General features: G+C 46.9%; 1 protein-coding gene across 3 annotated transcripts in view; it reads right to left on the bottom strand.

The window, feature by feature from the left end:
* The window catches only part of LOC133412932 (neuron navigator 1-like), a 67,447-nt gene that overhangs the window by 29,355 nt on the left and 25,724 nt on the right, over positions 1 to 12,368 (bottom strand). For all 3 annotated transcript variants that reach the window (XM_061696722.1, XM_061696732.1, XM_061696713.1), the window contains exons 5-6: positions 12,150 to 12,252; positions 10,568 to 10,834 (exon numbers count right to left, since the gene is read on the bottom strand). In XM_061696722.1, coding sequence (XP_061552706.1) covers positions 10,568 to 10,834; positions 12,150 to 12,252 — 370 coding nt within the window. The remainder of the gene's footprint in view (positions 1 to 10,567; positions 10,835 to 12,149; positions 12,253 to 12,368) is intronic.

The raw sequence follows: 12,368 nt of genomic DNA on the forward strand, positions 1-12,368 counted from the left end.
AGGCACAAAATATGGGGACCACTACTCAATATGCTGCAGTCCAGTTGCGCACCGACAACTATTCATCCAGTCCGCCATTTTGCAATTGCGCTTACCCTGGAGTCCATCACGCCGGACCGGTGGCCAGCCAATCGCGAGGCACGTATACGTATCGTTCAGAGATGTCAAACGCAAGGCCCCGGGGTCCAGATCCAGCTCGCCGCATCGTTTTACGCGTCCCCACGAGAGCAAATAGTGCATCGACCTCGTTTGTCTTGCTAAATGTTGTTCTTGTTCATGTTGTCGCTTTGTGACCTTCGCCCCCCCCAAAAAAATATAATAAATAAAAATAATCTGATCTTTTTTCACCTAATAACGATCGGCTGAAAAATCGGCCCCGATTTCCGATCGTGTAATCAGATCGGGAAAGCGTCCCTAACAAACAATGGAGGAGCAACTTGAAATAAATAAAAATAAAATTTAAAAAACGAACCTTTTTGTGCATCTATTCAAGTGCCTCCTGAATTTGCCCGTCCAGTGCCAAGTCTGCACGGCGTGGGCACCGGGCACCGGCCGGTCGAAGGCGTCGTTGAGAATGTAGGTCAGTCGTTCAAGTTGAATTCGCTTGCGGCTTGCGCAGGGGGCGGGAGGGGGGGGGGGGATAGGGGGGGCGACAGAGCGACACGCCCACTCGAGCGCCCTCGCCATCGTCGCACTCGTCTTAAAACAATGGAACCGCCGGCGCGATATTTGCGCTGCACCAACTTGCAAATATCGCGCCGGCGTTCTGCCTTCGTCGGATAATTGCAGTCACGTGACTGGCTGCCGCCGCCCACCTTTTTGAGAAAGACGTAACATTATGTCTGACGGTGGCGCTCAGCTCATATGGTGAATAGAAATACACTTGACATCATCATCATACAGCAATGGAACGGAGTTGGATCAATGGGAATGATGCAAGGTGGCGGATGCTTCGCTTTAGCTGATTGGATGATCGCAATCTGCCTTCCAATGGATGATAATAACAGAAGCCACAAAAGTGCCATTACCTTGACGCAAAGTGCATTGTCCTCCCACGGCGCTGCGGCATTTTGCCGTTCAACACGCGGCCGCTCATCTCACCAGAGTCCGCGAGCAAGTGCCGCGCGCGTTCAGGCTGCTTTCTTCCTCTCGGGCATGTCCGAAAAAGGCACCGAATGACGCGCCGCGCGCTGCTTTCCGCCCGTGGACGCCGGCAGCGTTCACCGAGTGACTCGAGCGCTCCTCCTCCTCCTCCTCCTCCTCTCGCACTCGCCGCGAGGGAGAGAAGAGAGAGAAGAAGAAGGGGGGGGGGGGGGGGGGGGAAATGGGCAACACCCATTGAATTGAATTCCGCGCTGAAAGCTCGGACGCGGCAGAAAACAAAAGCCGCGCGCGGGTGAAGCGGACATTTTCGCCCTTTTGGAGATATGAAATGCGCACCCGTTTGGTGTCAAACAAACAATCCGACAAGACAAAAAGACCATCCACCTCTTCGGGTGCCCGTTTTGCCAGACAATCAATATATAAAAGATGACGCTTCCTACGGATTTGTGTTGAGAGTGGTTTCGTCCCAAACAGGTCGTGGCCCGACGATCTTACATATTGAACGCATTCAATATTGACGAGCAAATCTCTCCCGTGTGCGTGGGCAACGCGAAGTTTCGGGAATTGTGACGTGGAAACGGAATGTCGCCGATCAAAGGAGCACCCGAGGCCGACAGATAGGAAAGCGACCGTAAATGAAAACTAAAACGTCTTAACCGATATCGTTTTATGTAGAAAAGTGGCTTCCTAAGATAATCGTTGTTTTTTTTTTACGACCATCGACATTTTACAAAGCGTCGGGAACGTTCGGGAAAGCGTTTCTTTTCTTTTTTCAGATCTCGTGTGATCATGCGAGATTTCTAGATCGGCGGTGGAACAGAATCTTAATGTGTGCGGCGTCGAGATCGTCGGAGCGCACCGATTCTTTCGCTTTGAACGGATTCGGTTGACATTTGCAACGAAACGTCAACGTCTTGAAACTTTTTCTTTTCGGGAAAATGCACCAAGTGCGTGTCTCCTTTTTAGCGCGTGAAAATTGCAGAAGCGCAAAATGCGGTTCGAACAGCCTGAAATTTACGGCGGCCGACGCGAGACGAGGAAACGCACGAGCGCGTAAAACGACAGCAAAGATCGCGCCACACAACGGACGTCCACCGGGCCACGCGGGGGCGCAACCTCCGGTCCTGTGAGACCAGACGCACCGCAGGTAGGCATCGGTCGTTACGACCCTCCGATTTGTTTGCTCATGGGCCGTTCGTGCGCCGATTGCAACGCTATCCTCGAGCTTCTTTTCGAATACTTTAGGGGCGGGGTTTTTAGAATAGGACTTATGTGTGTCATGTACGTGCAACACTCATTTGCTTAAGTTAACTCCACGAAAGGTTTCGACACGCGCAAGGATTTTTGGGATTTTCTTTTGACAAAGTGGTTGTCGGTGTCTAAGATTGTTGTTGTTGTTGTTTTTCCCACTCGGTTGTTACATTTAGAGTTGTTGTGTAAATGAACCCATTCGAGTCTTTACAGAAGTAAACGATTCCAATGTTAACATTTCACCAACTTGATATAAAACGTTGTGTTCACATGGAAGAATGGCAAATCATTTCTTTTTTCCTATCAGGCAAAGGTCGATGGTTACTGAAACAAAAACTCTTGAGACATTTTTTCTGTTTTGTCTTTTTTTTTTTTTTGAAATCGTCTAGTTCATTAGTAAGACCCTCGAATGAACCTCACAGGGTCCATAAATTCTGCGAGGGAACTGCAGAGCTCTTTATGTGCCTTCACGAACGCACAAACGGCAGACTTGTTGGCTTCTCTCAAATTAGGCCGCGTTAATGGGGTGGCGGATTGTAAATTTGAAGTCGCCGTATGCAGAAGCTCAGCGCTCTCTCGATAACGGTGTGATTTTTTCAAAAAGTGGTGCGGGGACGTAATAACACATCAATATCGCAGCTCGTTTTTTTGGGTAGCAGCCATCGTGCATGGGGGGGGGGACCGCCCAACTGCTACGGACCAACATTCACGATTCAATTTTACGAATTGAATATTTCCCCCAACAGAAGCGCTGGCTAATAAGCATCAAATAAAATATAATATAAAATATCCCCCAATCAGAATGTAACGAAGCACGCGGAGGGTTAATGGCTGCCACGAGTGTTTCTATTGTAACGCGGTGTGTATTGGCCATTGGAGACTTGCAGTGGGCCCCTCCCTCCCTAAGAGCCCCCCACCCCCACCCCACCCATTGGCATTAAACACTTTAAGCACTGAGCGGACCCCAGTGAATAGATGGGTCTGTTCAGTGGTGGGTTGGGGGGAGGTGATGGTGATCACTGACACTATCTATTCAGTCACAACAACAAAAAAGTGAGAGAAATAAAGAGATTGGTGGAAAAAAGAGACGATCATTAACAGTCTTTTTGAATGCGGTGGGAGGATGGGGGGGGGGGGGGTGGTGGTGACACGCTACGTTTACTCCCTTACATTTACGTTGAGTAACTTTGGGGGAAAATTCTACTTGTCGGAGTAGATTTGATGAAACATGCCAACCAAATCAAAACGCTTGTCTTAACCCAAATGATCTCGCCCCCATCGAAATGAATGGAAAAAATATTAAAATGGCATACAGCAATGACATAATTAAATAGAATGAAGAAAAATTCAACAGTTTTTGTTACACTGCATCAATCGAATGGCCATTGTGCTGCTCCTTCTGGTGTGCCCGCCTAACAGACAGAAAGACATACTGTTTATTGAGATGACCAACGCCCCTCACCTCATCAGTACGGCACTAATATTAGTCGTTCTTTGCAGACAATAAAGACTATACGACAGTACTCTTATATTGTCTGTCTTCATGTGTTTACATGTGTTGCTGCACATTCCTATTTTATATCTATATTTTTTGTCTATTTGACGGCCAGTTGCTGATTTATTATTATATATTATTATTTGTAATGAGGCACCAGTTACTAAGTACTCGTGTAGTTCCCCAGTAACCTTTCTTGAGTACAGTTTTTGGGCGACTCATCCCACCTGTGCAGGTGCGTGTGTGCGCGCGCGCGTGTGTGTCTGTGAGACCGACTTATTGACACGCTGACAGGTGCGATGTTCAATCTCTGCCGTTACTTTTGCTTGGAAGCGTTGTTTGGAATGAAAACAACTGCTTCTGTGACCACACACACACACACACACACACAGTCAACTCGTTCAAATTCCCAATCTCCCTCCGAGGAGGGGGGCTTCATTTGATTTATGTCAAGCCTCATCCGAGTTTCTGGAAGGGGCAGTTGGACGGCGCTCCGAGTCTGTCTGGCCAACTTTGACTTTGAGCGCTGACTCACGTCCAGACATGTCTGCCTCCGTGTTTGTTTGCTTGCCTCTTTCACCGCGAGCCACCTATTCACTCAGTAGACGGCGCAGTACACTGGGGGGGGGGGGGGGGGGGGGGGGTACATCTGTGTTGTATAAGAGACTACAATTAGGTGGTGATGCGACTGCGTAATGATTGTTCACATGCGAGGTCACCGAACTGACCCTGGGAACCTGTCAGTCCTCGACTGATGAAAGAGCGAAGAGACCTGGGAAAGCTCTTCGTCCTTATCAGACCGGGAACACACACGCAGCCCGCACATAAACACACACTCGTCACGTGAGCGTAGTTACGCACATGATGATCGTGCGCTTCACAACAAAAGTGAAACGGCGAAATATTTTCATCTTCCCGCCTTTCAAACGGCGGAATTTTGCGCTCAGAAGCAAAAGTAAGCGCTGTCGTACGCCGCAACACACTCGCAGCCTGGTCGTGGACAATTTCAAATGTACACGGCATTCATCGACAACGAAAACGTTTTTAAGTCGAGCCGTCTTTTCGGAAACCAATGATGGTGCGCTCGCACTGTCGGGACGGGAGGAGGAGGACAGGAAGGCCGAATGGGTAGGAGGGCAGGAAGAAATGCGTGTGGATCACGTCGAAGCAACTCTGGAGAATAACACAGTGGGAGTGGGAGTGGAGTGGAGTGGAGTGGAGGGGGAAGCGAGCTGGATTGTTATGCGCACTGCAACCCCCGTCACACCCTTTTGTTAAAAGTCGCAAGGCTCACGAGCGCGTGTATCAGGTGTGTGCGCGTGTGTAGCCGTTGCAGATTCGAGGCGGCTTTCATCCGGAGCTCCAAATCTCATCCTCCGCCGTGCAGTTTCATTTACCCCCTATAGTGGAGCTCAGCAAGTACTTAGGCAGTATGGAAGTAGACGCAGCGCATGAATGAATGAATTAATGTGTGTGTGTGTGTGTGGGATGGAGGTGGATGGGTTGGGTTGGGGGGGGGGCTTTTTTTTTTTTTTTTACTACACTGCAGGAACCAATCTTGTAAAGAATGAGCCTGATCATTTCCTCCAACTTTTTTTTTTTCTGCACAATGACAGGGCTAATTTGACGCAGGAAACAGAAACATTATTCAATCAATTGCACGCCAAATCATATACACAAGACTCCCCCAATGGTTTCCGCGGTTACAAAACAACAACAACAACAACAGGATTTGTGCAAAGAGCGAGAAACAATCTGGCAAGATTTCAGCAGACAAAGCTCATACATTTTCTTTGATGCCAAGTTTAAATTGTAAGTATTTATCAAGTTAAAAGGTCGCCTTTCAGCTCATGAAAATCTTCCCAGCCATCTGTTTTCATATTGCATACATACAGTACTTTTTTTATTATTTTTTTTTTTTACCACTTCATTTATTAACGTTGTAAGAAATAACAACATTATAACGCATGAGGAAAATGGTTGTTTTCGGGGTGAAGTGTGTTTATATATACAGCGGCTACGGAAAGTATTCAGACCTCCTTCAAATTTTCAGTCTTTGTTATATTGCAGCCATTTGCGCAAATCATTAAAGTTCATTTTTTCCCCACATTAACAGGTACACACAGCACCCCATATTGACAGAAAAAAAAAATGGAATTGTTGGAATTTTTGCAGGTTTATTAAAAAAAGAAAAACGGACATATCCCACAGCCATAAGTATTCCGACCCTTTGCTCAGTATTTAGTAGAAGCACCCTTTTGAGCTCACACAGCCATGAGTCTTTTTGGTTTTTCACACCTGGATTCAGTTCTGTCAGGTCGGATGGTGAACGTTGGTGGGCAGCCATTTGCAGCTCTCTCCAGTGATGCTCAATTGGGTTTAAGTCAGGGCTCTGGCTGGGCCATTCAAGAACAGTCAGGGAGTAGTTCTGAAGCCACGCCTTCGTTATTTTAGCTTGTTGCAAGGTGAACCTTCGGCCCAGTCTGAGATCTTTGCCTCGCCACAATTCTGTCTCTGAGCTCTTCAGGCAGTTCCTTTTACCTCATGATTCTCATTTGCTCTGACATGCGCTGTGAGCTGCAAGGTCTTATATAGACAGGGGTGTGGCTTTCCTCATCAAGCCCAATCAGTAGAATCAAACACAGCTGGACTCCAATGAAGGTGCAGAAGCAAATGGGCACCACCCGAGTTAAATATAAATAAGTGTCACAGCAAAGGGTCTGAAGACTTATGGCTGTGTGATATTTCCGTTTTTCTTTTAATAAAGCTACAAAAATTCCAACAATTCTTTTTTTTTTTCTGTCAATACGGAGTGCTGTGTTTACACTAATGAGGGGGGGGGGACAAACTTAAATGATTTCACCAAATGGCTGCAATATACCAAAGAGTGAAAAGTTTAAGGGGGTCTGAATATTTTCCGTACCCGCTGTGTCTGGTTTTTGCTTACATAAGAGAAGGAGTGCAACGGAAACAAACAAACAAACAAACAAACAAATAAAAATGAGACAAGATGAAACCCAGAGGAGAAGAGGAAGACAAACGAGAAGAAGCGCGAAAGAGACGACGACGCACAAAGTATGGCGTTACGGCCATATATATATATATATATATATATATATATATATATATATTTTATTATTAATTTTTTTTTTCCCAGATGATATTTTTTGTATTTTTTGTCAAATAGTTTTTCCATTTTATATATGTACATATATATATACATATATATATACATATATATATATATATATATATATATGTGTACAATGATATCATAATAACATCTACTCTTTTATTTCCACTGCTCACTCATATTGTTGACATGGTAACACATCCCTCTCAACTATGTGGGGGTCCTCCACACGCACACGCACACGCATATTGCCGATATATCGCCGGGCGTGCCGCCTGTGCCTTGCGGACCGCAGACGGAGTCCCTCAGTTCTCGTATTCCTTTTCAAGCATGTCATCAGAGGAAGCCGGGAAGTATCAGGGATTACGCCTCTCTTCAGATCAAAAATCAGGCATCTTCTAAATGTGGATTTGAAAAAAAAGTCATGTACAGTATCGACCAAAGCGACCGCAACACACAAATTGAGGGAAATTGAGGGATACCTAGTTTTGAAAAGCAGAAGTTAGTGTCGACAGAAAATGCTTGCAATGTCTCAACGATGCTATTTGTTGTTATTATTTTATGAGAATTTGAGCAAGAATCACGGAAGTCGACACAGATGATTTGCTTTCGCGGGCCACATGAAATGACTCGGCGGGCCCGATTTGGTGCCCGGGCCTCGAGTTTGACGGCGGTGCTCTAAATCAACAGCGAGATTAAAAACAACAACAACAAAATCATGTTTTCAAAGCAAACAAATCTGCGGCGGGACCAGACGGGAGCGCAATCCAAACATTCCTGCAACAACTGATTGCAGGCAACTGGACTTGACCACGAATGTCAAGTGCGCATATGTGACTTCTCGCAGGCCTGCGTGTGTGACAAAAGCGACATAAAGCATCCAAGATATAGGCCTTATTGAGCAGTTTTAGCCCTCCTCAGGCTGTTTGTCTCGAAAACGTGCCGCGAGTTCTAAAAAGAAGTGAGCAATAAATTGTGTTAAAAAAAAGAATGAGGGGGTTCTGCCTGGAAAGGGGGGTGCAGGGGCCAAGGGTGGGGCTGAGCAAAGACCCATATGGTAAATCCCTTTGTGCCACTTTAGCAGACACACAGATTAACGTCATTTCGGTCTGTCATCCTCGAGGAAACGAGCGAAGACGCTAAAACATTTCGGACGGTTATTTCACTCGTCCACAAGGCGAGCGTGGGGTTTCGATACGACTCCATTTGAGCTATACGGCACCGGATCACAACACGAGGGTCAATATATCACGAAAACACGCCTTGGAGACTCATTTCACCCCAAAAAGGTTGAACTTTGCTATCAAACTTCATTGTATTAAAATAGAGGTTATGCAGACAAAAGTGTTTTGGTCAAGGCACACGCTTAAACCAAAAAAAATTAAAAAAAAATAAAATAAATAATAATAATACAAATGGTCTGCAAGCGACAATGCTCGTGCAAACAGCAAAATATTTTTGAGCTGGCTGACATTTGTTTTGGATCGGACGGTTTAAGAGTGACAACACCCGACCAGGCAAATTCCGAAAGCCAAGTGTCAATATTGAATATGTGGATTCTGCAACTAGCTACAGTTTCAGCCTCCATTGGAGAAAAAACAAAAAGCTGGTCGTAATGTCACTGGAAAAAAAAAAAAAAAAAAATATATATATATATATATATGTATATACGTGTATGTTCTTTGTTGGCCAGCAGATGGGGGCAGAGTACAGCTTTACTCCTTTACTTGACTTGTTTATTTACTCACACGCGCGCGCGCGCGCACACACACACACACACGCACACGCACACACACACACACACACACACACAAACTTTCAACAAAGACAATAAGAGTAAATCAGCACACTTCCCACATTGTTGGACGCCTCAGTGACATTTGTGCGCGTCGTGTGACCCCCGCGCCACACGAACGCATTCATAATTCATGAGGCTCGTGCGGCGAAGCGGCTTGTTTCGCAGGGTAACCATGGAAACCTTGCGTTTGCTGATGGGGAAACGGCCGAGGGCGAGAGCTCAACCGAGCCGTGAGCAAATCGTCTGCGTCCAGCGGGGCAGAAAACAAGCGGCACGCTCACGCCGTCGCGCGCGCGTGTGTGTGTGTTTGTGTTTTTTTTCCCTTCAAGGTTTGCTCCTCCGCCGTACACGCAAACTGGATTGATGGGAGAAAACAATCCGAGCACCAAATGCCAACACTGGATTAGACCGGCCTCCGAAGATTCAGACATGGCCGATGATGCTTCAGCGAAGCCAGGCACAACTTTCGCAATCAATGATCGATGAGACGTGTCACAATTGCTCGCGAGCAAACACATTTGGACGCCAGGATCCCCTGCTTGACAATGGGCCACACCTCGTTCGTGTTGTACATTAACTTTCCACGCACGACCTCCCCGTGATCCCCCATCCTGCGCGTGTGTGTGTGTGTGTGTGTGTTTGGGGGACATAAAGGAGGGTTCTACTTCCAGATGTGTGGAACTCAGCAGACAGGCAGAGGCCCTGCACAGGAAATGGATCAGCGACTTGAGGGGTCCCTGACTAAGAGAGTGCAGACAGGTCATGGCGCAGTCACCATAAACAAACCAAGTTGTTTAGTCACTCTGACACACACACGATGACTCCAATTCGAGTGGCGTTTTCCTCTCTGACGTCAGAACAAAGAGATTGCCGCACAAAAAAAGAATTGTCATTGTGAAGCATGATATGCAATATGCGAGGGCAAATTGGCTGGGTTGTGACCTCTCCGTGAGCAGAGAGCGGCCTTTGTGTCGAGCGGAGGAGAGCGCGCAGTCAAACGCGAGATGAAGCGGAAAATCCCGGATGACGCCGCTGCATGTTGACATGCTCGCATCGCGAGGGCGGAAAACGACAACGCTCCCACCGCCCTCCTGCGGCAAAAAAAACGGGCTTTTGCGATTGGCCGATCGACAATGATTTCCCACCTTGGGCCTTTTTATGACGTTTTCGAATATTTTTTGTGGGACTTTGATAATGCGAGTACTTCCTGGTGGCGTTACGGCTACGGCTGCTCAGCCTCGCGAGCGAACGGCGCGGCGATGAAATCAAGTCATGCAACAGCAACCAGGACTGTGTTGCAACCGAATGTGGATTAGGGGATGCATTTTTTTTTGTTTTTTGTTTTTTTGCGGTTGCCGTGGAAATGTCAGTACATGGCCAGCTGCGGGATCTTAGCTGCAGGATCTCACAGAGCTTCGCACATACTCACAATCACAGCCGACAGCGAGCTAATGTGTGTGTTTTGGTTTTTTTTTTTCTTTTGCAGTTGAGCAACGCCGAAGAGCTGCAAGTTCACAAAGAAAAAGAAAACGTGTCCTTTGCCATTCAAGACAACACACGCTAGACACCTTTTGATGAATGGCATTTCCCATGATTTGAGATACGAGCGTTTTGAGTTACGTGCGCGGTCGGGGAACAAATCGCATTTCGAGGCGCCATCTGGATTTCTACCTTCTCTGTTTTTTTTTTTTTGTAATCAACTTACCTGATCCAACGTCATTGGAATTTGTAACTGGAAGACCAAACGAGTCTTTAGGTCACAACGAGACAAGAAAGTACGACTTACCCGTTCCTCAGCTCATCAATGTCCACATCATCTTCATCGTCCTCATTGGCGCTTTTCCCACCGAGGTCACTGTCGCTCAGGTAATCTCCTTTCAGCAGGGACGGATCCGAGTCGTTCAGATCTTCGATGAGGCGGATGCGGGAGGCGTGACTGAGCCGGAGGGCGAGGTCGGATTGGCCGTTGACCGTAGACGGCGCGTCGCCTGCCTGGAGACGTGGGCTCGCTTGACCGTGGCGCCACGACGGCGGAGACGAGCGATTGGACTGACTGCAAATGGAAAACGCAGCAGCTTCATCACTGTCGTAGCACACGGTCCCCGCCAAACGGCTATAGAATGAGAAAGATGGCGTTCGAACCACTTTAGGCGATCAAATAAGGATGATGGTAAATGATAAAAATGGATTTTTATTCCAAAAGGTCAATTTTGTAGCGTTGCTCTTGGCTACACTGTTCCTAGTATGTATGTGGAGGCTAATACTTGGATCAGACTACAAGACAAATATTGCCTTTCCCGATTGCACTATGTCAGACTACCGCCATCAAATCTCGACAAAATCTCGATACGGCTCATGAGCAGGCGACAAAATGTTACGTAGCCTAGCAAGCGAGTGCTAGCGCTAACGTTCGTACGTAAACACGTCGGCGTTCCGGCGAATCATGCGCTCGAGCTTCGGGGGAACATCGGTTTGCGCACGTGAATAAATGTTGACGGCAGCGTGCAAGTATGTTTGATGTCAAATGTGTAAACTTTAGCTTGACTTAGTACATCATTTTTAATCATTTGGATGGAGCTCAAGGGCGCAGAACTGCTGACGAGGTCAAGTTTGCAGCGACAGCGTCATCACCTGCATCGAAACGACTCTTAACAAGATACAGATTTAGCTCTGTGAAAAATGGAGAAATGAAAATCGCCGCAGGCTGCGGTAAAAGGATGCGACTGCTACACAATGTTTTTGTCCATCAGAGGAAATGTCAAATATTTGCACATAAACGGACAGGTTGTAGAATGCCTTCCGCGAGACGGAAAAGCGATGCGAGGTTATTAGAGTTACAGTCTTGTTATGAAAAGGAAAGAAAACCGATTCCGGCAGGGAAGCATCTGCTGATTTGCTCTTCTTCGTGTCGGGCGCTCCCACTGAACGGCTGACAGCGAGAGCGAGGATGCGTGACAGGTGAAACACGCACCCGAGGAACAAAACCTGCACGCACGATGACTTCCTTCACCCAAACCAGCCGTTGGGGGGGGGGGGGGGAAGCAGATAAAGGGAGAGGAAATACATGCGCATAATCAAAGTATTAGCGCGTGTTTTTTTTTTTTTTGTGAGTCAGGAGTCTGCAGGGGAGACTTTTGAAGGCAGCAAATCCCGCATCGCTTCTGCATACATTAAGCAGTGGGCGGTGCAAAATGACAACAAAAAAAATCAAAGGTATATTTGACAAGCGTGCTTAAAAGGGAGTTAAGAGCCACACCCAAAACTACCAACAGCAATCTGCACGTTCCAACTGAAAATGAGGAAAGTGTTGTGGGCATTATTATATATAGATATTAATTTTTTTTTTTTTATTTGCGTGCGTGTGTGACCTGTGGTTCAGCTGCACCCCTCTCAGGCTGGTCATGGTTTCCTCCAGGTTCTGTCGCAGGTCCAAAACATTTTGCACCGTCTTCTTCCTCTGGGATTCTGGGTCTGCAGCGGTGCACGCAAACAAACACCAAAGGGATATTTTTAGACACCAAAGGCCACACTGCAGCATTTCTTTTTTAACACCGACAACATCCATCCATTCATTTCCTATACCGCTT

Source organism: Phycodurus eques, chromosome 1 (assembly GCF_024500275.1).
Source record: "Phycodurus eques isolate BA_2022a chromosome 1, UOR_Pequ_1.1, whole genome shotgun sequence".
NCBI lineage: Eukaryota > Metazoa > Chordata > Actinopteri > Syngnathiformes > Syngnathidae > Phycodurus > Phycodurus eques.